General features: G+C 35.4%; 2 protein-coding genes across 2 annotated transcripts; one reads left to right on the forward strand and one right to left on the reverse strand.

The window, feature by feature from the left end:
- Positions 1 to 1,651: 1,651 nt before the first annotated feature.
- On the reverse strand, positions 1,652 to 4,116 carry LOC120417301 (kelch domain-containing protein 3). The gene is made up of 4 exons (XM_039579253.2): positions 3,649 to 4,116; positions 2,673 to 3,577; positions 2,474 to 2,614; positions 1,652 to 2,410 (listed from the first exon to the last, which is right to left on the reverse strand). Exons 1-4 carry the CDS (start codon positions 3,670 to 3,672, stop codon positions 2,350 to 2,352), a joined length of 1,131 nt encoding a protein of 376 aa, XP_039435187.1. The 5' UTR covers positions 3,673 to 4,116; the 3' UTR covers positions 1,652 to 2,349.
- A 3,041-nt stretch (positions 4,117 to 7,157) lies between these two features.
- LOC120417315 (DNA-binding protein D-ETS-6-like) lies at positions 7,158 to 25,070 on the forward strand. Its single transcript, XM_039579278.2, has 4 exons — positions 7,158 to 7,725; positions 20,177 to 20,224; positions 20,451 to 20,637; positions 23,683 to 25,070. Exons 1-4 carry the CDS (start codon positions 7,365 to 7,367, stop codon positions 24,206 to 24,208), a joined length of 1,122 nt encoding a protein of 373 aa, XP_039435212.1. The 5' UTR covers positions 7,158 to 7,364; the 3' UTR covers positions 24,209 to 25,070.
- Positions 25,071 to 27,959: the final 2,889 nt, after the last annotated feature.

A 27,959-nucleotide genomic window follows, 5' to 3' on the forward strand; every position in this document is an offset into this window, starting at 1 on the left:
GGGAAAACCGTTCACAAAGTTTGACAGTTCGCTTTGCGCATGGCAAAATTGTGAACTTAAATCGTCTCTTACTCAGTTTAGTCACGAAATATCTTTATGAAACTCTCAGGAGTGATTGAAAATCATCTTTTTAGTGAATTTAGTGAATTTTCTATAATATGAACATTTGTGATTTTCTACATGTATGTAACCCCTTAAATATTTTGTGAAGCTATAATAGCATTGGGTCTACCCGTAGATGCTACTTCATTATTGACCAGGACCCCCAAAAATTGCTCCGTGGACCACAGATGAAAAGTAGGAACCAAATTTTCAAAGGTCCCTATCATGCTGATCAATACCGACGCCGGCCACGACCAGTGTTAAGACACGGGGAAGTGGATGGGAATGTTAGCCGATACTTGAGTGATGGAGACCGCTAAATCGGATGCGTCTCCGACAAAGTATCACACGAGTTACTAACCCTCAAAGTCAGATGGGTATGGATTCACTGTGGTAGGTGATGCGATCTTAAGCTATTTGTTTACCGGTTGAAATTTTCAAAATCTTGGGCAGCCGGCTGCGGAAAGATGCAGAATTGATTATTTAAAAAAAAATAATCGAACGCGTGCCAATTTAATCTGTATTGAAATATTGTTGAAATATTTTGTGAAACTATAAGTGGAAATACAAAATTCACAAAAGTCACTTTCCATACCTTTTCCGTCCTTCGATGTTACATTATTTAACATGCCATTTATTGCCAGATTAGTTATCGTCACTTGGGCGATAAAAAAAATATGAAAATATAATTATTTTCTAGCTTTAAGGGTGCACAGCAACGAAGGAAGTTGTTGTCTTATTATTCCAAAATTGTCAAACTTACGGACCCAATCCTGCAACAACGGGATTGTAAAATTACTCAAACTTTGTTGTAATTTACTTTGCAGACAGTACTTTAGAGGATAAATGAAAAATCATATCGATAGTTCCCGTAGTTTTGAAGATACTAAAATTTCTGTAACAAAAATCTGGGTGCAAAAGCTCTGGTTGATGTGCACCGTTAATAGTATAAATAAATATTTTTTTTAATTGTCATGTCAAGCGGCAAAACAAATAATTTTAGAATAAACACGTAAAATAAAAAAAATGTTTTTTTTCATTTTGGGTTTTTGATCACAAAATTAAGAAACAACTTTTCAGCATCCATTTCAGTGCTGAGAAGTAGAACTTTTCAACATTTGTTTTGAAAAGGGTTACTATTTAAGTATGATATTTTTGGTATTTTTTTGCAATTCCGCCGTGAAACTACTTACTTTTACTGTCATTTTTGAACGACGAAACAGCATACTTTTCTGTACCAAAAATAATAGAATCGAATTGTAAACCTTTTCACAATAAATGCTGAAAAGTTCTACTTTTCAGCACTGAAATTAATTTGATTGATTGAATATATGGACATATGAGTTACAATCCCATTCAAAGAGGAATTGCAAAAAATGTTGTATGAAACTCGTTGCAAAACTTGATTTTTTCATCACTCGTCGACTCAAGTTGATTATGAACATACACTACTATTCTATGCAATTTCGTGTTCAAAATATCTGCTTTTGCTGTCATAGTATAGTGACATTTAAAAAGGGATACATTTCTTTCTCAATATAAAAATATCTTTATTGATAGCAAAATGTATTATCTCGTAACTTACACAAAATTTATTTACACTTGAAACTAAGGTTTAACCAAAAACACACTGAAGTTCTTGAAGAATTGTTTCACCGTTCTAAATAAAAATGAAATCTGCGGCAAGATTTCTAAATTATCATTCGATTTCTGACAAAATTGATAACTGTTTTTTTTTCAATGAATCCTCGCCAACCGAACAAATTTAATACAAGTATTTGATATATTCCACTTTTTATAAATATTTGTTATTGTTTATTTTATGTCGATTGCCACTAAAATGGTTGATTTGAAGTTTTGCTGTCGATTATCCAGATTTATAAAATTACAACGGTATATTCTGTACAATAGTTTCAGCCACTTTATCCCAACAGTTTGGAAAAAGGTGAGAAAATCTGTTTCCCTAAACGATAATTTTTGATTGCACTTTTTGCCAAAATCCATCCCACCCTATCTTACCTTGTTACTTTAGATTAAATTCTACGGTTTTTTTTCTTTTCTTTTTATGCTTCCTGGTTTGGGAACATTGCAACGACGGACAACGAAAAACGAAACTTACTACACGAAATGTTTTTACCAGAAATTACTAACTAGATCGCACAGCGCGGCCAGCAACAGACTCACCGCCGTGGAACCGCAGCAAACCCATCCGGTGGCGGCGGCGACGGCGACGCCGCCCACGTACCTCTAGCCACTGACCAGCGAGCGGCTGATCTTGTTCGGCGTGGTCATGTTGCGGATTTCGATTCTTTAGGGGGGAAAGTTTGGGTTAGATTTGTTTGTGGACAATGTTTAAGTAAATGGTACTTACTTGATGACCCGGGGCAAACACGACGTGTCCAGCTTGTGTTCCAACACCTTGAGCATGGCCAGCGTGCGGAGCGTGGGGTGGAAATCTAGCACGTGAGTGTCGCTGTAATCGTAGGATGTTGGGTCGGTTGTGTGGGATGGGCTAAAAGATTAAAATAGAATTTATTGTTGAAATCTTTAAGTATTAAATTTCATCTTACCAGGTTCCTCCAAACAGATACATCCGTTGACCAATCACCAAGCAGGACTGCCGCCGCCGTGGCCTGGGCGATTGACCACGTGGCCGCACTAACCGCCAAACGTAGCGTTCCGGATTGAAGCAGTAGAGATCGTTAAAGTGCAAATCGAGGTTACCATTGTAACCGCCAAATATGTAGATGTGGTCGTTGTACACAAACGCCGAGTGGCTTCTCCGCCCGAGTGGTTCCTCTCCGGTTGTGTTGGGCATTTCCCATCGGTTCGTTCTGAGATCTAGACAAACAATCTTCGGGCAGTAAATTTCTTCCTGTGAGTGGTACGGACCCCAGGCATCGCCTCGTCCGCCAAATACAAACATTTTGTGGTTCACAATGGTGGCCGAGTGGAAATCCCGGAACGATGGCGGTTCGCCACGGGTGTCAACGTACGTCCAGGTCATCGTTTGCAGGTTCAGGTAGTGGACATCGCAAGAAAACTTGTCAATCGTCTCTTCAAACCCACCAAAGATGTACATCCGATTGCCGTAGATGCAAGCCGAGTGGCCATCTCTAGCTCCAGGAACCGTTCCCGTGACCGCAGGTCTGCTCCACTTCAGCGTTCTCGTGTCGTAACAGTACAGAATGTCGCACACGATTTCGTCATTCCGACCTCCCCAGATGTATACCTTGTTGTCGTAGGCCACCGCCGTGTGACCGTAACGCTGAAACGGAACTTCCGGATATTTGCACGGCACGCCATACTCATCCTTCACCGTCGGAGCCAGCGTCCAGCGTAGATTGTTCGTGTTCAAGATGTGCACATCTATGGCGCTGGTCGAGTGATAATCTTCCCCCGTGCAATATCCACCGAACGAAAAGATAAAGTCCCCCACGGCCACGGACGCATGATTGACCCGACGAGGACCGCCCTGCAACAATGTAATCGACACTTGAATTCAACCATCGTGATCGTAACGAGACGAGACAAACAACACTCTACCTCAAGGTTGACAATCCAGCGCATCGTAATTCCGTTCCGTCCAAAGCTCAACCAGCTCAAATCACGATCGATCGACGATGTCCCTTTGTGTACCTCCAGCAGCAGTGGCTCAGATCCCCATGATAAACACGTCCACTTTGCATCCACTTACTGATAAGACCACAGATTGCACCTCACCTCACAGAATCGTAATCAGTGCCACAAAATAAAAACCCCTTTCCACGGGAGCAGCAATGGTTCCAAAATGTAAACAAACCCCACTTTTCGCACCACAAACACTCGCGCGGGGATGCTGCAACCTTGGCGTGTGTGCCTAATTCGCTGGCGCTTTTCTCCGCCTAGATTTGGCCATGAACACTCCAAAATATAGCAATAATAAATTAGTGCAGCATCCACCTTTGAAATTATTCACCCTCTTCTGCCCGCGAGCTCTCTTCGTGTGCTGTTGTTGTGTTCGACGACGACGAAGAGTTTTGTTTTGAAACACGAGCGAACGAGAATGACAGAAGTGTGCGAACTGTCAGTTAGCTGGAGGGGAAGCGTTAGCGTTAGCGTGAGGGTTTTATGAACCCTCAACTTCATTGAGCCAACAATCTTTTGAATATTTTAGCAGAACTGGTTCTGCCAGAATCCTGCTAAAATAGTGGAACATCTCTGCTAGAATTCTGTAAGAACATCCAGTTCTGTGAGAACTCTTCTAGAATCCTGCTAGAACGCCGTGACTGGGTCCTCCTCGAGGCAGCTTCCAGTTCCGGAGGTGTCTGTTCGGATCGATAGGACCAAATGTTGGGGGCAAATTCCAGAATTCGTTAAGCGGGTGGACAGCATTTTTTGCTTCCAGTGTGATACAGTCACTAGTGATTCTTTTTTCACTTTTAACTCACAAACTTCCAGAAACAGTGAAGATTTTTGCTATGACTCTGATTCGGGTTAACTTTTGCACGCGTTCAGACTTTGCACCACTTCTTCGCTGTCAAGTTGGTAGCGTCGTTGTTTAGAGCAACGCAGGGCTGAACTCGCGCACACTGAGTGACGGTTGCACAAATCTGAGAAAAATATGTCTAAGATTCTTACTTTAACGTATTCACATTTCTTGAGTTTTTTTTGATAAGGTCCTATAAACAAATGTAAACATTGAGTGTATCCCGCTTACTCCGATGGACTTTGACATAAGGTGTGAAAGGGATACACTCACTGTTTACATTTGTTTATAGGACCTTATCAAAAAAAAGTCAAGATTTATTTTTTGAAATATTGTGAGCTATTCAATGCTGTTCAAATAATTTTTCCCAAATCCGTTCACTACAGAAAAAAACATTCGGGCACTTTTTTATTCATGCTAAAAAATCAGTGTTAGATAAATTTTTAGCAAAATTTCAAAGCATCTTTAACCAAACTTCCTTCTAAATGAATTTATATGAAATTAAGGCCATTTCAAATACTTTCAAAATTTATGTCAACCTCTTTAAAAATGTTTCAAAGATTCAAATAAAGTCCAGATTCGATTGTCCGAAGTCTTCGGATTTTTTTTTTATAATTCGAATAATCGAATCACAAAGAATGATTGCAAATCAAAACAACAACATTTCTAAATAAATAAAAAAAAAAGAAACTTACTGACAATTACAAAAAACATATAAACTAAACAACAACGGTGATGGTCGAGTCCGAGTCCAGTTAACATGAAATAACCTATAAACGGATTTGTAAATGTCCAAATCAAAATTTCTTGATTTTTTTTTTGTAATTTTTACAACAGTTAAAACATATTTTTCATTTACTTGGATTTCAATTGATATTTATGTTTTGCCCCCAAACATTGAATCCATACAAAATTTTAAAAAATTGAGGTGGTGCACCAGTGCACCAGGATGATAAAGAATTTTTTTTTGTACCGGCAAAAACTCAATCTTTACAAAAACAAATTCATGGCTGATATTTATGTAAAAATTATAAACGAGATTAGCACTATCTCTTACATAATTTTCTTATCAGTTTATTCATTGCTAAGCCTTTATTAATACTTTAAAAGTCCAATAATAACTATACTATTAAAAAAATTGTAATAACAAATTTATTTACCGCATTACAATCAATTAATTATTTTTTCATTAGTTCTGACTGTTTCAATTTTTTTTTCAGAAAACTATTGATTTTTTCTCACTTTGAAAAATCAGCCTTCAAGGGCTCTTAAGGAGGGTCCAAAATGTCGCCCTATTGAAGATTTACTACGGATTTTTTTAAACAGGTTTGCTCGGGATGCACAAAACTACAAAAAAAAAATCACAAAATCTTTTTCCCGATTTTTTGTGGATTTTGGTAAATTCTCGACTTTTCCGATTTCCTTTCTTGGGTTGCCACCCTGCCAAGATTTTTTGAAATGATTATTTTTAATAATTGTTGTTGTTTATTTTTTCACGCTAATTTTTCAAAGTTTAAAACTTAGCATTGCATTTAAATTGATTTATTTTATTTAAAAATTTAGACCATGAATAAATATTTTTAATAAATTTTGAGACTTTGTGCATCTTTTACCGGTTCCTGAGTGGAATACCCTTGAAGCGCACCGAGGCTGGTATTTACAAAGCGGATTCAGTGACAGTTTATTTCAAAAACACCTCAAATGATTGAATCAAACATAAACTTGGACAGATATTAGCAACGACCTAATGAAAACATTAACTGAATTCCGAGAAATATTCCAACCAAAAACTAAGGCAATTAACCCATTAGCTCTGACCACGTGCTAGTAACCCAAACCACAATCTTTACTACACACCATTCGCCTGAATTAAACCATTGAGAGAGAACCAAGCGCACAGATAGCGCTTGAGAGCGCACGCTCTGTATCATTATTATCGCCGGAGTCGATGTGCAGTTGGGTTTTCCCACCTGATGAGTAACCACCGACCGATCGCTGCCGCAAGCCACCCAATTCTAACCAAGGCTTCTGGCTTAAGCGTGCTTTATTTCTTCTAGGCACGTACTCAAGACGTCACGTGATTTGCATATTCGCTGCCATTCCATCATGACAACAAAAACAATATCGTATAACTCCCACGACTTTCAGAGTTTACAACAGTACTTCCGCAAGCAACCAGCTTATTTTTACGTTTAGTTCCGCCTAGCCATGTGATTAATCGGCAAGCCTATATAAAGATCCAGTTCCACTGAAACGTCATCTACTTTCCACGAAAACGTAATTGGTAGCTGGCACAAACAAAAAAAAAGAGCGCAAAGTCCCATGCTCTCAAACCACTTGTAGCGCATGAATGAATCACAGCTTTATGAATGAAAAGCAAGCCTACTCAGTTCAAACAGGCGCGTGTGCTCTCTCACCACTTGATTTCTCTCTCTCGTTTGAGAGTGATCTTCTCGCGAGGATCGCGCGACGCCACGCGCGCGCCTTCTAGATCGAGCGTCGCGAGGTGTTTCGTTCGATCTTCGACGGCGGCGTCGCTACCTTACGGCATTACTCATTCGATGGTCAATTTAGCGCGAATTTCGCGGGATTCACTGGGGTTGACTCAGTTTAACTTTGACCGTTGGCGCGATCGGATCGTGGGGATTTGGATCTTTGAGATCTTTTGTTTAATGAGATTTTGGTGTTTAAAATGTGACACTTTAGTGAGAGTTTAGCACAAACAAGTAAATGAATCTCGCCAGCAGAGGCTTTAGTGTAAACAAATGGAATTATCATCGTATGCGGCGAAAAGATGCAAGATGACCCGATCGCACGTAATAGTCCAGAAGATGGTGATACCTCCGAGGAGGGTGAAGAAAGTGACGGTGATAGTGCCCTTATCTACGTACCTACGAATCCCCTCGAATGGACCACGGACCACATTCATTCGTGGGTTCGGTGGCTGTCGAAAAAGTTTCAAATCTTCCCACCGTTGGAACCGGTGCGATTCCCGAGCAGTGGAGCCGACCTGGCCAAGTTTACCAAGGCGGACTTTTGGGTGTGTGCCGGTTCGAAGGCCGGAGGTAACGCCCTGGCCAGGCACTATGCCCACCTGCGACAGATTGGAAGCGGCGGCGCCGAGGACAGCACGCTGGCCAACGCCGTTGATCCCGGTAATAACCCACTAGCAGTACTATCGGCTAAATCTTGATAAATGACCAACGGACGCTGCTTGCTTCCGTTACATTAGTCTCTCTCTCTCTCTTTCGAAACCGGGGAGGTGTGAGTGATTGCCGAATCCGGTCCGGAAATGAGGATAGGAAGAATTGTGATTATATGGTCCAGTTTCAAGCATCCTTTTGCCGGAGTGTGTGTGTGTTTGTGATAATCCTCTGGACTTTTGTTCTCAACACGTGAAGTTCAACTCGCAGGGGAAAGGGCAATAAAATAAACTTTGCCTGATTGCTATCGGAAAATGGATTCAATTAAGTATAATAATGGTTTCCCGAATAGATTTACCGGTATTGATGTGATGTGTTTATTTTGGAGGGAATTCATCTGAATTTGATTTTTTCATCTGATAAGGCAGTGATAAAGCCTTTCCTCTCGGAGTTTGTTTATTCCGCATGAAGATACGTGACGATTTTTCGTACGATTTTATAATGTGGACTTTTCTAACAAAATTACGCAAAATAAAGTCCTGTCAACTCCAGAAAATTTCATTTATACAACTTATATACAACCTGGGCTACACAGTGAAAAAAAGGGTAAATTTGGAAGGTGTTATTTTGGAAGTTTGAATATCACTTCTTTAATGTAGTAATTTTACCTCAATTTAGACTGAAAAAGTGGCATTACACCAGAAAAGTGGTAAAATTACACATTTTTTCTAACATAAAAGATGTACCCCTCCCAGATGTAATATTACCATGATTTTTTTACTGTGTAGTCTTCATGGGATTTCAATAAAACTGTTGAATATAATTCATAATAAACCAAAACAAAAACAACTTAAATAAGTATTAAAACTGAAATTACGTGCCATGGTTTCAACATTTTAAGCATTTTCTTTTGTGGAAAGAATTTTATTTGCGGCGCTGAACAGCGGAAATTCATAAAAAAAATTAAAATATATTTAAACCAGCCCAAACATGCTAAATACGATTACGCTGCTACAAATATTTTCGAAAGTTTTTGTCCATTTTAAAGTTTCACGAGAAGAAATCCTTACGTCGTAAAAAATTAGATATTTATTTATTTATTTTTTTTGCTGAGTTCTCACTTTATGATTATGATGAGAAAAAAAAATTAAAGCTATTTTTTTGAATTTCTAATTATGACAATTTTGAGAGTTTTTCAACTTATTCAAATATTTACAGATCTTTGAAAAGTCTGACCTCAAACATACATTTGTTAATTTTCTATTCTCATAATTTAAAGCCAGTCTTCCATAGAAAGTTTGTCAACATAAAAAAATACGATGTGTACTCAACTCAATTCGGCAAATATATCCACCAATATGAATCAGGATATGTTGAATATACTCTGCTTTGGCTCAGGACCAACCTTATTTTTCTAAAACGAACGCGTCTCATAAATAATTGATTTTAGTATGTTATCATAAAAACTTGAAATAAAATTTGCAATGGGTTTACAAACGTGTTTTTTTCATTCTCATGAATCCTACAAAAAAAAATTCCAAGAAAAAGATTTTCGAAATATTTTTTAGCGAATAGATTTAGCAATTGCATAGCTTAATATTGGTTTAAATATAGTTTTTTGTGCATTCTATTTGTTAGGAAAACTATGTAATGTAATTTTCTGTGATTTAAATTTCCCTAAAGAAAAATATGTTTTATTCAAATAAAGTATCCTAAAACTGAAAATTATTTCCTAATCAAATCAATGTGAGGATGATTACCAGTTTCTAAATTAAATTTTATGTTTCGCAGAATTGCCACCAATTTGAGGTCAACAATAGAACAATTATACTACCTTTTCAACCTAGAACAACCACTTACTTGCGGGAAATTCCAAAACCACAAGCCCTTTAAAATTATAGCTTTAGCCTTCAACCTCCGACACAAAAGCAAAACACCCCCTTAACCAATAATGGCCCTCTGCCTAGAACATTTCTGTGATTCACCCAAGTCGACATCATTGATCATTGAGCAGGTTTTTACAAGGAATTATGTTAATTTAAACAATAAAGTCCCTGCCCGGTTAAGCCCTGTTCCCACTGTTGACATTTATATCAATTTCACCCTCGAACCGAAAAACCGTCGTCGGGTTCGTCACCACAGGCCACAGGGGGTCCTTCCGTCTTGGCCAAATTCCGGATGCGGGGGAGGTGCGACCAAATCATTGTGAGCTGTGCTGTTTTTCTATCGCTGCCACTTTCCTGCTGGCGGAAATGTGGCAGGAAGGAAGTGTTTATAAATTGAATAAGGTACGATTTCCTTTCGCTCCACGTTTCGAGAGAGTGAGACACCGAAACCGTGGGTGGTAGTTCGGCGGAAAATGGCGAAATTGTCTCATGTTATTTCTGTAACTTAATATTTTCATCATTTTTAAGAATGTATTAACTAGTTTGTTTTGCCTTTTTATCAAACATTTGCTTTGCTTTTTGTCATTTTTTTAGGTGTTGAATAACATTTTCAACCAAAAAGTACCTTAGATAAAAAATATGACCTTTAAAAAAATAATTATTTTTTAGAAGAAATAGCAACACTGCCAAATGAATTTTGATTACTTTTGTCATACCGTAAAAAGGGGTGACTTTGATAGTTTTGCGATTTTTCCGCAAAATGAAGAGTACAATTAAAATACGTACGGAATTGTTTAGAATCATACTCACCGTGGTAGAGAAGTGTTCAAAATTTCTAAAAAAACTTATCATAAAATTTTGAAAAGTTTAAAAAGTTAGTTAACTATAGTTAAGAAAATGTTGATGAAAGTCATTATTCTAAACTTCTCAAAGTGTCATGACTTTCTCAATGAACATGATTTTGAATCGGAAAACGGAATGCATTTTCAGATTCTTTGGACAATTTTCCACTAGGAGAAGTTTAAATCAGTTTGTAAACGATAAATATTATATGTTTTTGAAACACAATTAAAAAAAATCTCCAAATTTATAGGCAATTTCAGTTGAACAACTTTCATGTAAAATGTGAAAACTTGTGATTCGTGCTTCGAATTCAGTATTAAATGCAATATAAATCGATAATTCTATAAACAAAACTAGTTTTAACAAATTTCAGGCAAAATTCCGACTTTTTAACAATTTTACCTAAAATTTATATGCATTTAGTTAAAACGCTTTTAAACTTAGTTAACTAAATATAAACATTGGTTTTTTTCTTAAAAATTATATCAGCTACTTTAGTGATGGTACATTTAACGTACAAATAAAGTTTGAAGTTTGAACATCTTAAATATGATTTTAATAAGAAAAACTATGACTATCAAAGTCACCCCGGAATTTAAATAAAGAATTTTTAACGTAACTATTTTTCTAAACACTATTGAAAAAACTTTTTTACAAAATAGGGCATAGACTTTGTGTGGCCTATCCCAGTACATGTTTTAAAAATAATAATCTTGAGAAAAACCTTACCCGTTGGAAAATATTCCAAAAACAAACTGAAATCCTATCAAAGTCACCCCGGTTTACGGTAAATAAAAAAATTGCATTTTTTGTCATCACATAATGCGAATTTTCAAAATAAGTTATTTTGCGCCATTTAATTTCTGTGTAAAAATCCCAAATTAATCTATTTGCAATGTAACTTTGTATTACTGAAGGTTTCTAAGCAATACTTACAACTTTGTCGATGAAACCGAATCGATCAGAAAATCTGTTCTTTAGATACAGATTTTTGAATATTCCAATAACCTTTTAGCATGGACGGTTGCAATAATTGTATGGAGTTTTGTGTGGACGAACCAATTATAGAAAATGACTTATTTGGTCGTAAAAAAGTTGCACGCAAAGTTTCATCAAAATTTGAAACTAAAAAAACTCAATTGACGATATCAACTTTTGATACAATTTACAATGTTAAAAAAATAAACTTGTTGTGAAATTTTCCGAAAATTTTCTTAAAGCCAATCCTAACATTTGGAAAAGTCTAATAACCTAGATTTGGATGCTTTCGAATGTTCAAATCTGATTAAACTTTCGAAATAATCTTATAAAAACGTTACTTAATCCACCAGAAGGTGGTTGCTGCCTTCCTCCTAAAAGCCTTGCAATCACACACTACGAAAGCTTTGGCTAACGCTTACTTAGTAAAGACACTATTCATCTGAGTGCTGCCATCTATGATAAATTTAATGAACCATTTGAAGTCCTGCCATCTATGATAAATTTAATGAACCATTTGAAAGCACTGTGTGCGTGCACTGAGCGGAAAGTTCCGACAGCTATCCGCCGGAGCTTTCAAATTATGTAAATAATGACCCTTTTTTGTATCAACCAAAACAGTTTTTCGAACATAACTTTTAAAGTACTGCACCAAACCGGATGAAATTAAAAAAAGACTTAAAGAACCTGAAGACTAGTCAAAAATCATAGATCCGGACAAAATCAATCGAGCCAGTTCCGAGAAAAGTGAGTGAGAAAAAAAAATTCTACGTCCATCCACACGCACAGACATTTGCTCAGAATTTGATTCTGAGCCGATATGTATACGTAAAGGTATATCTTGGAGGCTTATTTAACACTGGAACGCCCAACGCATGTCAGACTTACACGGACGCCCAAGCCTCCCAAAAAAGTTGGAACGGTAACTTCAACTCGCTGGTTCTCGGGCATTACTCAACCAATCGGGACGATTCTTGTTTCCACTGATTTGTAAGAATGTCTAGATGATTCTAGAACTTTGCAGAACTTAATTTGATCAAATCTGTAATTTCTGTGACCGAAAACATCGTTCCACCTTTTTTAAAACGACTGCCTCCGCGGAATTTTCGGCGATTTTTTTTTTTACACGCGAAAAAAAAAGTTGGAACGATGTCTTTGATCGCAAAAATTACAGATTTGATCAAATTTAATTCTGCAAAGTTCTAGAATCATCTAGACATCCTAACAAATCACTGGAAAGAAGAATCATCTTGATTGGTTGAGTTATGCCCGAGAACTATTGAGTTGAAGTTACCGTTCCAACTTTTTTGGAGCCTTGGGCGTTGGAATGTTAAAAAGTTCAATTTTTGAGTGATTTTGTAGCCTTGCCTTTGCCTTGAGGAAGGCAAAACGATTTTTTTTTTGGAAATTCATGATTTTGTAAAAATCTAAGTTTTGGGTTTATCAATAATTAACATTGTTAATTTCCCAAATAAAGAACTTTTTTTCGAATTTAGGTTTTCGTAAAAAATATATTTTTTTTCATGGTATAACTGTTTGTTTATAAACTGTTCTCATCATTACATACAGTTTTGCTGAAGAAACCAAATTGTTCAGAAAATCCCTTGCCATGATATAGATTTTCGAATAGTTACATATTGTATTTGTATGGATATCTGCAAAAACTAAATGGAGCGTTGTATGGACCAACGATGCAAAGTTGCTGTTTAGGACATAGGGAAGCCCTCGAAATTTTTTTAACAAAATATAATTTGAAGAAATCTGCCAATTGCGGGGAATATTTTTCGCTAAATTAAAGTCAGTATTCCGAAAATTGATTTTTTGATCTTCGGCAAAGTTATGTTATTTAAAAAATAAAATTTGTTAAAAAAGAAATAAATTTTGTCAGTTTATTCTTGGTTTAAGTTTTACCTAATTAGCCAAATGTTTTTATTTACAATTTTCAACTATTGTTTTTTTTCCAAAAGTAATGATTAACAAATTATCCTCGGTTTAATTTCCAACACGTACTAGGGGAAATATACCCATTTTAATCACTCTAAGCCGTTCGACCAATTCTCATCACTTTTGCCGTTTCCGCTATTAAATCATCATTTTCAGATGTATCAACAATGGAGAGTTGCTTGCTCACTTTTCTTTGAGCTATTTATTACTTTGGAACAGTCAAAAACACTTTATTAAAGCTGTAATTCATGATCAAAATGCTGATAGGCCGATAATAGAAATAGGCTGAAAAAGGGTATAGTTCCTCTATAAGCCATTTTGACCAATAGCACACATTACCGTTTTCTCAAAAATCCTGCGAAATAAAATAAAATATATTTCTTAAAATCCTTGCTTGAAAAAAAAAATAATCAAAAATTATCACAAAATGCTTATTACAGTTAAAAAATCATTTCCTGAGCTAGAGCATTTTTATTTCAAAATGCAGAAATGAACGTTTTACAATGTAAGCTTAATAGTTTAGAATCGATTGTACAAGTTTTTTCAATGGAAATTTAATATTTTAGCAATATTTATTTGGCCACTATTTTTTTGGATTTTTTTTGAAAGACCTTAATTGATTTGAATCACGAATTTCATTGTTATCAAATTCTATCCTGGCTTATAACAAAAAAACAAGATTTTTGAATGTTTGGCATTCAAAAAAGTTTTTTTATCACATTTGAAAAATATTTCTCTAAGCAAAGGCAGCAATTCTCTTAATATTTTTCTTGTAAACCATTTTCACAGAATTAACAACACAATCTCTTGGATTTTTTTTAAAAAGAAAGTTTACCTCCCATAACTTAAAATATGAAATAAACAAGAAAAAAAAATTAATCAAATATATATTAACAATTAAACATTTGTCTAACTGTTTTATAATATTAACCACTTTAAATAAAATGCACCTTTATTGAAAAAATAAATAAAGTTCTATTTGTAACGATAAGCCAAGTATCTGAATAACACAAAGCAGCAGAACCATTCCGGAGCAAAGTTCAACAAGAATTGCTTGTGCAATGTCACCGACACCGACGAAGAGGGCGACGACAGTCTTTACGCGGGGACAGATAGTGAAATTTTAAATCCTTATGAATAAATTACCAATAGAACAAACCGCAGGAGTCTGCAGTTATTGAATTTTTCTAAATTCCCATCCCGGGGACCGTCCATAAACGGTGTCACTCCCACCCCCTCCCAAGTTCCAAACAAAAGGTGCCAACACACTTAAGCGCGTGCCAATCATCTAAATTACCTCTAATCAACTGATACGACGAGTGGGTGAAATTTCACTTTTTCTCAGACGAGCTGCTGATAAAATCTCCTGTGGAAGACCCCTTCCTGTTCCGAGAGAAACAGGGGGAAAAGCCAGAAAATCTTTTGCTCTCTCTTTTGTTGACACAGGAATTAAGTGCGGCTCATGCGCTTCCGCAGCAAACAAACAAACTCGAACTCTCGCCAAAAAGGAGCAAAGGAAAGGGGACTCTTCTGAATCTTCGCCGAACAACAAAAGATTCCCTCTGCGGAAGTGGTTGGTCGTCGCGTCTGACGGTCAGTCGCGTAACAACCTTTCCACTGTAACGTCACCAGTCACGTAGTCGTGACACGAGCGCGCGGGCTTTTTGACAACGTCGTGGTCGTGAGTTCGTGGAAAATGAGCACAAGTGTTGAGTCAGTGAGTTTGGCGGCGGCCGCCGGCCTCAGCTCGACGATGTGGAGATTTTCCGAGGATCTGCACGTCGCGAGGAGATTTGCATCCGCCGCCGCCGTGCGGGTTTATCCCGGAAACCACTACAATCATCATCACGCGCATCACCATCACCATCATCATAGGAGTTTGCCACTGCTGTACGGAGGTAGTTCATCGGGTTTCATCCGGCAGTAATTTATATGGAGAGCAGGTTGAACGCGAAAGTGATTCAAACGTGATGGGTGGAAAAGTTGATAATAAAAAAAACACCCGACTATAATGGATTTTTCTAAAACGGAAAACTAATAATTTTATTCGTGTGTGTACCCGGTGTACCCACCCGCAGGCCGGCAGCGAAATACTACCAAATGTCTTCAAAATTATTTTATTAATATTTGAAAATGTTTATGGCCCTGAAAACAGATAGAAAAAAGTTGTATTTAATTCAATTAATTAATTTATTTAATAAATTAAATTATTCAACAATCTGGTCAAGTCAAAATATTTAATGCAACTTGAATTTTCATCGATATCATTTCAATTCAATATCCACTTCAAAAAATCGTTAAAAAGCACCAAAGAGCAAAATCCACACTTATCAAATTCTTAAAGCTTCTATTGAAAAAACTCAAACGAATGCTTGTAAACTGGTGTGTTTTGCAATGTTTATTTTCTGGACAGTTTATGACACCTTGATTTTTTTTAATGGTTCGTGTCTCAAACTGCTTCTGATTAAATTCCTTTTGGCCAGTTGCCACACTTGCAGCAATTTCAGGGTGTGTCAAGATAGCCCGGTCTAGTGCATCCATCCCGGAAATTCCCGGGACAAAATTCACGGGATTTTCCCAAAATCGGGAATTTACCAAACCCGTGATTTTTTTACAATTTGACCCGGTAATTTCCGAAATTGAAAAAAAAAAATAACAAATTTTGGTCAGGAAATTCAGATTTGGATGTGGAAACAAATGACAAGTTTGTATTAAGCATATATCAGCAATAATTTGGATTATTAGGGAAAAATTGTTAAAATTTTTGTTTATAGATCCGGAAAAAACCCAGCGCCTATAATATTTTCTATTTTATCTCTATAAAAACTGAGTATTACATTTGTTATTTTAAATATAAAAATATCATACTATATTATTTATCAAACACCGAAATCTGGGGCAAATCAGCACAAATGTAACTAACTAGGCAATTTAAAAAAAAAATGATAATGTTTTGAATGACTTCGAATGACAAGAACAGAACAGAACATAACATTTCGTACACCGATTTCCAAATTTATTGCTCTAAAATCTTCTGAACCTATTCAGACTGTAGTCCTGATTTTCCCCAGTTGGCGATAGTAACTAAGATAATTTGTAAAATATGTTTTATATAAAACATGAAATTCAAAATTTATCTAAAATCATTCATTGACAAGTGTTATTTGTTGTCACATCTAGTTTTTTTAAGACATTTTCAAAGAAATTTTTCGAACTTTTACAGTCATGTAATGTAAAAAAATATATAAAAGTATATAAAAGAAATATATTTTTAAAAGATGTATTTAATTTGCATCACATTGGATAACAATTGTAGTTCATTTAAAATAAATAGCACAACAATACTTTATTTACTATTAACAAACTGTCGTCCTTGGTTGGGTTGAAGTTTAGATTATCGCCTTTTTATATTAATGAGCTATACATATGATTTCTAAGCTTGACAAACATAACAATTACATTGAAAAGGTAGATTTGAAAAGTTTAAAAAAAAAATCTCAGGATTTGAAAAATATTATTCCCGTTTCCCGGGAAATTCAAAACCCGGGAAAATTGGACGCCCTAGCCCGGTCAGATCGAAACTTCTTTCATATGGAAAGTGACCACAGAATATCTCAGGATTGAAATCAAATTGTGGGGATCAGTGAAGGTCAAAAGGCGAGACATTGAAAACTGCACAAAATGGCGATCTTAACTCAATTTGGCACAAAATGAACGTTAAACAAGATATCACGACCACGATAATTTGGTACCAGTGGCATTTTATGCATCTTTTGATACTTAATTCATTATTATTTTATAAATCAGGCAATTATATTTTTTGTATATTTTAATTTGAGACCTTAACGTTCAAATTAAAAAAATGGATACAGGAAAACGTTAAATTTTACGTAATGTTACGTAAAGTATAAAATTTTATGAATTTTTCACGGGTTCAGTGAAATCGTGACAATTTACTAATACCAGTGATAAGTGGGTTTTCTCGCTCTAAAATAGTAAACTTTTTGGGGACGATTATTTCAAAACACCCTAATTTACAAAATTGAAAACGGAACGTGAAATACGTAAAAATAATCTGGAAAAAAAATCCAGTTGAAAGGCCAGATATTATTTTCTACACTTTGTTCCATATCAATCGAGTTTTTATTACCATCACCAATTTGACCGTGATGCCCGAGGATTGTTTTTTCATTTGATATGCATGTCATCTAAGATTGTTGCTGAATCAGATTATTTAACAAGACAGACACAGAGTGAAATTTGTAACAGTTACTTTTTTTAGGCATCGCAAATCCAGTTAAATCTCGATTTTTTCTTCATAATTTGTATTTTTTTTGTATGGAAATTTAATTCAAATTGAAAATAATATTTAACGCTCTTGTCAAGTCAAAATGCGTAATTCAGCTTGAATTTTCTTCGATACTGATGGTTAAATTGTGTTTGCAATGTTTACAGAAACGTAACAGAAATTATATTCTAATTATCTTTCGACAGTCTATGCATCATAATTCTGCCAATCAGGCTTACAATTAGTTTTTTTTGTTCCCTGCTAATCTTAACAGATAACATATTTGCAAAATTATAAACATTTGTGTATTTAATATAACGAGTTTTTACGAAAAGTATCAAATTTCACGAAATCCCATTCATCCTTTTTGGTCCCACCCTAAAGTTTCGTCTTTTTCGCGAAAATTGTTAAAAACCTCAATTTTAAAACTGTGATATCTCAGGAACCACAAATCGTAGAAGGTTTATCCAGGGCTTATTGTGATGAAAATTGGACGTAGAATCGATTGACGATTATTTCCAGTGTTGCTTATTTTTTTTGTACTGACCCAATATTTTAACTTTAATATTGACTTCACCATCGAGTTTCTGAGAAAAAATTGGTATCAACATTTGAATGAAAAAAGTGTTTTAAAATGCATTTTACACCTGCCCAGATTGGAGAGATTTTTTTTTTCGTCCAAAAAAAACTTTTTGCGGTGCGTACAGCGAATTTCACAAAAATTAAAAATATTTTTGATCGATCACAGACATGCTAAAAATGGTTTTAAACGCAGGAAAATGCATTTCTAATTGTTTTCAGTTGGCTAGACTCCTATTTCCTTTAAAATTTTGAAGTTTTTTGATTTTTTTTTCCCCCAGATTTATAAATCGGTCCGATTTTGAAGGGGGCGACATAAACTTTGAAAAATATTTGCAACGGCCTAAATATATTTAAAAAAAGATATTTGTTTTAAAAAATGCAAAAAAGTGTCAAAATCCACACGCTAAAGTTATAATTCGTACAGATAGTCTAGCATCACATATTTTTCATTATTTTCATTCTCAGCAAAGTCAAAATCAGCAAACGTGGGTTAGAACAATAATTCTAAAAAAATAAAAATATAGGTTATTTACTACTCATTTTTAGAGGGGGGAAAATTGAAAATATTTTTGAAAAATGCAATTGACGTTGGTGCAAACTATCAAAAAATAACATGCAGAAGTGCTTTAGGCATTTCAAATAGTGTTTGTCTCCAACTGTACTGTACTAGTATATAATGCATTTTCCAAGAACTTTTTCATTTAAATTTTGAAATTCTGGCTTGTAATTTCATTTTCCCCCTCCTCGACTTTGATCATAGCAGAAGGACTATTTGCATCGGTTTTACTATTTGATAAATACAATTTTTTACTTTTTTTTTTTACTCCAGAGCACCACTAATTTTTGGATTCAAAATTAAATTTCTCTGCAACCATTAATTTTTTCAACCTGCTTCAACTTGCATTAGTTAATATAGAATGTTAACTAATAACCATTAAAATTTCGTCCAATTTCGTCGCTCCAGTTACGAGTAATGAGGAAAAACGTAAAAAATCTCGATTTTGCTCTGGGCGGGAAGGGGTGAAATCTGATTTAGCCAAATAAAAAAAACTCTTTTTTTAAATGACGAATAACTGAAAACATTTTAGTTCCAAGAAATTTATCTTCAGTCCATAGAAGTGATTTATTGATGTCTTGTCGTGTCTAAATGACTCACATTTTGTGAAGCAATCTATCCGCCAAAAACACATTTTTCTCTCCAAGTGATTATGACTCTTGCAAACCACCACCAAAAAAATTAATCCACCCCGCCGACGGCTCATCGGTGTGGTCCAACTAAGCCACTTGTCTAGCAATTTGGCGGCGGCCGCGATCTTTATTGTGGTTTTGGCGGCTTTGCCGACGGTGGCGCGTCCTTTTCCGGGTGGTAAATGATTCAGACTTAACTGGCCACCTTGTAGTGTCTGGTCACGGCGCCGCCAAAAAATTGTCTTGTCTTCTTGTGGGAAGCGATTGGCTTATGTATAATTTAAGGCAAAGATATGACGTGGATTCCGCGAATTTTGGGGGACAGAAACAGCTTGTTTTCGAATGCCAAGCGCTTTAACGAGAAACGTTTTTTTTTCGGTGATTGTTGAACGACTTTGCGGTTGAATTCAAATTGAATCATTACCAGCATGTGGCGGTGGGAATATTTTTTAGGCTGATTGAATAAAGAAGATCATGTTAAACAAATGATGGCAATTGCGTTATTCGTTATAAACCGAATGCAGTTTATAGAACTTATGGCAGCTTTTGCAATAATATTTCAACAGCGCCAAAAAAACGATGGGAAATTTACTTTCCAAAAAGTTAATAATAAATTCTTAAATGAATCAAAGTAAAAATAAAACAAAACATTTTTACCTGAAAATAAACATAACTTTTGAAAAGACAAAGCAAATAAGGAAATGTGGAGTGTATTGCAAATGTTATTAATCGTTTCTTTCAATTTTATTTGCAGAGCCATACCAACTGTTGAACGCTGCATCTCATCGTTTGGTAGCACAAGGTTAGTATTGGTCATATAGGGTAAACTCACAAAATATTGCTAGTCCCTTATTTACTTGTACTCAATCCACGACATTCTCTTAACCTACCCTAAAATCCACAATCTCACAAATACAACATAATCCAACTTCCCCTTCCTCGTCAGCGCCATCACCATCGGTATTATTATTGTGAATCTCTCACCGTTTTTTCCCCTCTCTCTCTCAAAATCTGGTATTATTTCCTAGGTGGGCAGATCCAACTGTGGCAGTTTCTGCTCGAACTGCTCGCTGATTCGTCGAACGAGCGTTTCATCCACTGGGAGGGAACCGGCGGAGAGTTTAAGCTCACAGACCCGGACGAGGTGGCCCGGAGGTGGGGAGAGCGGAAGGCAAAGCCCAACATGAACTACGACAAGCTGAGCCGGGCGTTGAGGTGAGCTTTTTTTACGTTTGCTTGTTATTCGTCTCTCTCGTGAATAAATTATGCTGCATCTAGGAGGATTTGGGGAGCATAAAAACTAAAAACTAAAAACTAAAAACTAAAAACTAAAAACTAAAAACTAAAAACTAAAAACTAAAAACTAAAAACTAAAAACTAAAAACTAAAAACTAAAAACTAAAAACTAAAAACTAAAAACTAAAAACTAAAAACTAAAAACTAAAAACTAAAAACTAAAAACTAAAAACTAAAAACTAAAAACTAAAAACTAAAAACTAAAAACTAAAAACTAAAAAATAAAAACTAAAAACTAAAAAATAAAAACTAAAAACTAAAAACTAAAAACTAAAAACTAAAAACTAAAAACTAAAAACTAAAAACTAAAAACTAAAAACTAAAAACTAAAAACTAAAAACTAAAAACTAAAAACTAAAAACTAAAAACTAAAAACTAAAAACTAAAAACTAAAAACTAAAAACTAAAAACTAAAAAAATGTCAACATAACTAAATTACCCAAAATGACAGAAATTTCCAAACTTACCAAAATGGCCAAAATAACTGAAGATAGCCAAGATAACCAAAACTACCAAAATGACCAAATAGCCGATATTACTAAAATGATAAAATTACCGAATTACCGAGTTTTGTTAAAACTACCAAAATTACCAAAATGACCAAAATTATCAAAATAACCGAAATAATCAAAATTACTACAATTGACAATTGACTAGATTGACCACAATTACCGAAATGATCCAAATTACCAAAATAGCCAAAAATCAAAATTTTTGTTACTTAATAGAAGAATGCTCCCATAGAGCTAGGAATCTGAGAAAAAATATTTTCATCGAATAGCAGTGAAAAAATCATTTTTTTGCGAGTGAAATTTTAGGTAATTTGATTGAATTTGAGTTTTGACGAATTTTGATTTTTCAATTAAATTATAGATAATCCTTTTCAAAGAGAAATTTAAAAAAAAATCAGAGGAAATTTGAGAATAACAGAGCGATTATTATAAAAAAACAAACTATTCAGGAACCTGAATCAGAATTGATGTAGAAACTTTCTTTTGTATATATATATTTGGTATATGGGTCATTCCAGGTCAACTGAGTACACTTTTGGACTCGACCTTCACCGATTTGGACTAAACTTGGAGGGAACATTTATCTATCGAAAGTTAACAGAAATCCCAAGTTTGGTGCTTATTGGACCATCCCTCTATTTTTGGCACCGCCCTCTTTTTTGGCGATTTTCTAAAAAACTTTTTTTTCTTTTAATCATAACTTTGCAACTATTTGAGCAAAAGACTTTCTACAGGTTGCATTTTATAGAAAATTGTCCAAGGAATTCGATAAAAATAAAATTTTAACCCTTAAATGCCCACTAATATTATATTTTTACGTTTTAAGTATAAAAATTCAGTTTTGAGCAATTGCTTATATTTTTATTTGTTTTATTTTATCACCATCGTGTTCCCCGGACAATTTAACATAATAATCAATGTAGACTTCAAACTAAAATGAACTATTGACGAGATACAGCGATTTTACTGAAAAAAGTTTGATTTTGCGCAGCACTCGGAAGTTCATGGTGTACTTTTCAACAAAAAGGAATGAATCTCGCATAATTCGGTTTTTATATGTGAGAAACTTATTTCGGATTTGAATTCATAGGACAGAGTGCAGTGCAAAATCAAACTTTTTTCAGTAAAATCGCTGTATCTCGCCAATAGTTCATTTTAGTTTGAAGTCTACATTGATTATTATGTAAAATTGTCCGGGGAACACGATGGCGATAAAATAAAAAAATAGAAATGTAATCAATTGGTCGAAACTGAATTTTTATACCTAAAACGTAAAAATATAATATTAGTGGGCATTTAAGGGTCAAAATTTTATTTTTATCAAATTCCTTGAACAATTTTCTATAATATGCAACCTGTAGAAAGTCTTTTGCTCAAATAGTTGCAAAGTTATGATTAAAAGAAAAAAAGTTTTTTAGAAAATCGCCAAAAAAGAGGGCGGTGCCAAAAATAGAGGGATGGTCCAATCAGCACCAAACTTGGGATTTCTGTTAACTATCGATAGTTAAACGTTTCCTCCAAGTTTGGTCCAAATCGGTGAAGGTCGAGTCCAAAAGTGTACTCAGTTGACCTGGAATGACCCATATACGATTTTTTTATAAATATTATTAGGCTGGTAAATTTTTTCTTTAAAGTTGGCCCAAAAAATCAGGGGGCAAAAAAGTATTTTTTCAAAAAACTTCAAAATTTCAATGAAAATTTAAGTTCAATCAGCTGAAATTGATTGAAAATGCATACCCCTGCGTTTAAAATCGTTTTTGGCATGTTTGGGTTTATTTAAACATCTTTTGAATTTTTGAAAATTTTCGATGTTTAGCAGCGCAAAAAAAAATTTTTCGCTATTTTTTTGTTTTCGTCAATTTTTTTTTATTTGAAAACTAATGATTGCAAAACAACTGAACAAGTGTAACATGTATTTTAAAACACTGTTGGCATTCAAATGTTGAGACTTTCGCTTGTTATTGCAATTTTTATATTTTTTTTATCAACGTCAAATTTTACGTGAATTAAAAGGTGTTCAAAATGACCTCCTGAACGCGGAAATATATTTAAAAAATGAAACAAAAAATTGCATAAACATATCACGGAACAGTCATGCAACATCCCGTTTACGACCGGTGCGTCACCGGTCAATCTTCTCACCCAGTTTTCATCAACATAAAGTGACCGTTAAAAGGAATGCAGAGCATGCTACGTTTGCGGCATTTCGCTTTGAGCGCCTTTTCGCGCGCGCATTGGCCACGTGCTCTCTCCTCTAACAGGCGCGTGATACGGGATGCTGCAAATATGCGAAGAATGTCGAAAAGAAAGGTGAATCATTGCGATGCTATGTGTGTTTACGCAGATTTCTCGGAAAAGAAGGCAAAAAAGGGGCTCTCGAGAGCGAGCCTCCGTGGGAATGGTTTCATTCATGGATTTTTCATTCTCTTCTTCTCCCTCTCTCTTCAACCAGGTACTACTACGACAAGAACATTATGACCAAGGTGCACGGCAAACGGTACGCGTACAAGTTTGACTTTCACGGGCTGATGGACGCTTGCCGGGCCCAGGCACAGCTGGCGGAACCGACCGGCACCGGTTACCGGTACTCACCCCACCAAATCGATTCCTACGGCGCTGGTCCGTCCGAAAGCAGCAGCACGAGCCCCGCGAGAAGCTTCGGAACAACATCCGGTGGTGCCGCGGCCAGCCCCGAGTCCGTAGGCTCGTCCGGGTCATCGACGACGGCGACGACAGCTACCTCGCACATTCCCACCGTCGTGGCCGGTTCCAGCAGCGGATCCGTGAGACCACCTATGCCGATGCTTCCCTCCTACTGGCCACCCTATCCGACATACCACTCGATGTCATCGGCGTCGTCGTTGGTCGTACCTGGGGCGTCATCAGCTGTTACTGGTAATGTTGTTCCTGTCGTGACGACCTCGGTCATTCCGACGACGACGACCAGCGCGAGCTCGTCGACGTCATTCAATCAGTGAGTTGTAGAGAGAGGGAATGTGTAACCTCAAAATACACGATTGATGTTCCTGAATTCAATAACTAATAATTCATACAAGACAATTCAACAAACATTCAGTGATTTTTGAGTGCATCCAAGGGCAGAAATAGAATTTGATTTTAATTTGTAATTTTTTGAATTCAGTCTAGAAGATTATTCAAAGCTTCGGCAGTCCTTGTTTCCGAAAGGTTTCCATCAAACTTCGAATACATTCGGATAATCGAGTTGAATTTTATTTATAATGCAGAATATATGTCATCAAATTGATTTTGCTCAATTTATTGAACAGAAAACTTAAATTTTTCCGAATTTGGTAAAAAATTATAACCGATTTTGCAACAAATTCAACCAATTTTCGTTAAAAATTTGTTCTGTTTGATGAATTAAAACACCTGCCAAATAAAATAAAATAACACATCTTTACCGGTACTTTTCAAATTTCAAAAATCTTAAAATGTTATGTTCGTTATATTAAATATAAATCATCAAAAATTACAAAAAACCGTTACAGAACTGCAAAACAAATATCAAAAATAGTAGATTCCAGTTTCTGCCCTTCAATGTAACTCTCGTAGCTCAATAGAATGAAGCAGTGAAATTCATTGATGTTAAGTATGTAAAGGTAAAAAAATGGTCCTCATAGATGCTCACTCGTTCGTTTCTGTTAACTTTCTCACATGTTTCAATATTATGCATTTATTTTTTGTTCGACATTTAGCAGTTAAGGCAATATTGACATAATACGTAAACATACAATAAAATCTGTACATTGAAAATCATGACAATTGCAAACAATTTGAAAATAAATTTTAAATAACTACAAAAATACTGTTTCATTTCTCGTCCCCAAAATATCCCACCGAACCGAAAAAAACCAGGTCAAGATCACGCAGAAAACAAATGCACCTAAAACAAGTGCAGCAGCTCATCCCCGGCAGGGTCATCCCCATAATATGCACCGGAACGCGTCCGGCGGCGGCTTGGCGTGTGTTTGTTTGACACCCCGTTTTATGCAAAACGGGGCACTTGCCGTACGCGTCTAGTTCAACCAGATGCACTGGTTGTAAAAAGGGTAATTTGGCGGTTGTTGGACGATCGAACTACCATGCGTTTCCATTGAATCGTTTGAAAGTTTGATGGAGACGCACGGTGGACTACAGTTTTGTTCAATCAAATTATGCTCTTTTTCGTAGAAAAAAAAACGACGTTCAACGATTGCCAAACGTTTCAACTGCACTGGAACAATTTAACATGTCATAATCCAGTCGGCGGTCGGTTTGTGATCGTTATTTTCGAACGTGCTTGCTGAAGCTCTCCAAATCACCCACAGCATCAGCGTCCGTTGAAGCAGCACTGATCCACAGCATGCAGGATGATTATGTCATAAAAATCTCGGCGGGGGACCGACCACTGACTGCTACTATAGAGGGTACGTACACTGTACTGTCTCTATTAGATTACCGGGCGGGACCGTAAAGTGGACAAAGTACAAGCGCCGTAAATCAATTAAGGTGATTTCACTAGACCTTGGGCTGTCTGCGCGATCTGCTGGGAGGAGGTTTGAAGCTGCTGTTTTGTGGTAGTGATTTTGTTTACTGGTTTACAGTTCTGAAGTAGTAGTTGGTGCTGAAGAAGAACACATTGTAGATTTAACGTTTTCTGGCGTTTTAGAATGTTTTTTTTTTTTTAGTTGAATGATACTTTGACCTCATCATCGGTTTCTCTTTACGTACTTAAGACTGTCTATATAAAAGTGCCATAAAAATGTTCAAGTTGAAGTTTTTTTTGAAAATAAACCAAATTTTCAGTTTTTGCTTTTTTGGGTGGTTTCAAAAACACCCAAAAGGCAAACACTAGAAATTTGGTTTATTGGACCTTTTGAAAAAAAAAAATCCAGGAATCGATCATTTTCTAATAGAAATTTTAGTGGAATTTTATGGAAAATAAATTCTATTTATCAAATCAGAATTTTTTTTTTAATTTCTGATCACAGTTAACTTTTTTACGAGCATGTAGAAAATTTAGATGAAATTCAAACTGGAATAAATGACAAAATAATTTTAAGAAAACTTGAATTGGACACAAGAAATCGGAAAAAAGTTGCCCCAACCCCTCTTCTATTTGCATGAAACTTTGCCCTATGCGAAAATTTTGGTCCGTGATCAAAAAATGCAAGGTCCATGTTTCCATATCTCGTTACGGTATGGTGGTAGGACCCATTCCTTTTTGGAGTCCCAAAACAAAATTAAGGTCAAGTTAAGAGTACGCCATCTAATCAGGCTTAAAATTTTACATAATATTCCATTTGACACCAAATCTCCATATCATCACAATTTTTGGCGAGATACCGAAAAATGGACATCATACTCATGATCGGTAGGGTTATTAAATTTTCACGATTTCGCGATCAGCGTAAAATCCGTGAAATTCATAAATTTCCTCAAAATCCCGTAAAATTCCGGAATTATTGCATAAAAATAACAATAATTGTTTTTTAACCACAAAGATTATAAGTGTGAATTTGATTAGTTTTATTTTAAAAACGTGATATTGAATGTGTAAACTTTCGAAAGGTACTGTAGCATTTGAAAGTAACACACAAATTCAAATTAAATTGTTATTTTATTTTCAAAATCACCAAATAATACCAACATTGTTTTTTTTTTATTTATATTTTTACGGTAAGGTTTAACTCTAAAAATGTATAAAGCTCTAAAGTATGCTACAGCTTCTACTAAATATATAATATGTTTTGGACTGATTAAAAAGGTCTTTCAATTACCTATTCAACGATTTCGACTTCAGGGCATTTATCTAACATCCGGATACATGCGAAAATACATTTGTACACATAACTTTTGAGTTTTATTGAAACTCGATCTATGGGACCCAAAACTGAATCAAATGCAACCGGTTTGGTCTACACACAGACAGACAGACAGACGTTTGTTCAGTTTTCGATTCTGAGTCAATAGGTATATATGAAGGTCGGTTTACGAGCTTTATGTGATAAGTTCATTTTCAGAGCAGGATTTAAACCTTACTTCAGTGAGGAAGGCACAAAGATTGCCATTTTCTCAGATTTTTTTTAAATTAATAAAAATGTTTAATGTACTAAGGAAATTTCAACCGTAAACTGTGGTGACTTTGATAGCCCGGGGTGACTTTGATAGGTTTTTAAAATGCCCATCAAATTAATATCTAAACATTTTTGAGAATTATGAGTATGCAAGCATTAAGGGACAGCTTATTAACGAACATATAAGCAAAAATGTGACTGTTATATTGGATGTATCAAAATTAGTGGCCAAATCAAGTTTCTATCAATGTCACCCCGGGCTATCAAAGTCACCCCAGTTTACGGTAATATCAATTTGAGTATCATTTCAGTTCAAAGGTAAAATTCCAAAAGAAAATTGAGAATTCGAATTCATTTTATTCAAAATTAAATGACTTGGGCTTTTTATATCATTTTAAATTAAACAAAATCCTCGAATATTTTAGATTTATTCTGAGTCCGGTGAAATTCCCATAAAATTTTATAATATTCCCCGTGAAAACTGGAAATTATTATTTATTTAATATATGCTATATATAATTGAGCGTAGAAAATGTTTTCCAGTTGTTTAACAAAAGATTTTCAGGTTATTTTAGCATTTTTCAAGCTTCGTGAATTTTGTGTTTTCGGATGGTGGTTCCCGATAAAATTGAATTTTTAAGCGTTGAAAATC

This window comes from Culex pipiens, chromosome 2, assembly GCF_016801865.2.
Source record: "Culex pipiens pallens isolate TS chromosome 2, TS_CPP_V2, whole genome shotgun sequence".
In the NCBI taxonomy this organism is placed as follows: domain Eukaryota; kingdom Metazoa; phylum Arthropoda; class Insecta; order Diptera; family Culicidae; genus Culex; species Culex pipiens.

Excerpts from the sequence above, each read along its gene's own strand:
- LOC120417301 (XM_039579253.2), bottom strand. The coding sequence starts at position 3,672 with ATGCGCTGGATTGTCAACCTTGAG. Across the intron at positions 2,615-2,672 it reads TATCTGTTTGGAGGAACCTG|CCCATCCCACACAACCGACC; the intron begins GTAAGATGAAAT and ends TTAATCTTTTAG. Across the intron at positions 2,411-2,473 it reads TGTTTGCCCCGGGTCATCAA|AATCGAAATCCGCAACATGA; the intron begins GTAAGTACCATT and ends TCCCCCCTAAAG.
- LOC120417315 (XM_039579278.2), top strand. The coding sequence starts at position 7,365 with ATGCAAGATGACCCGATCGCACGTAATAGTCCAGAAGATGGTGATACC. Across the intron at positions 7,726-20,176 it reads GGCCAACGCCGTTGATCCCG|AGCCATACCAACTGTTGAAC; the intron begins GTAATAACCCAC and ends TTTTATTTGCAG. Across the intron at positions 20,638-23,682 it reads AAGCTGAGCCGGGCGTTGAG|GTACTACTACGACAAGAACA; the intron begins GTGAGCTTTTTT and ends CTCTTCAACCAG.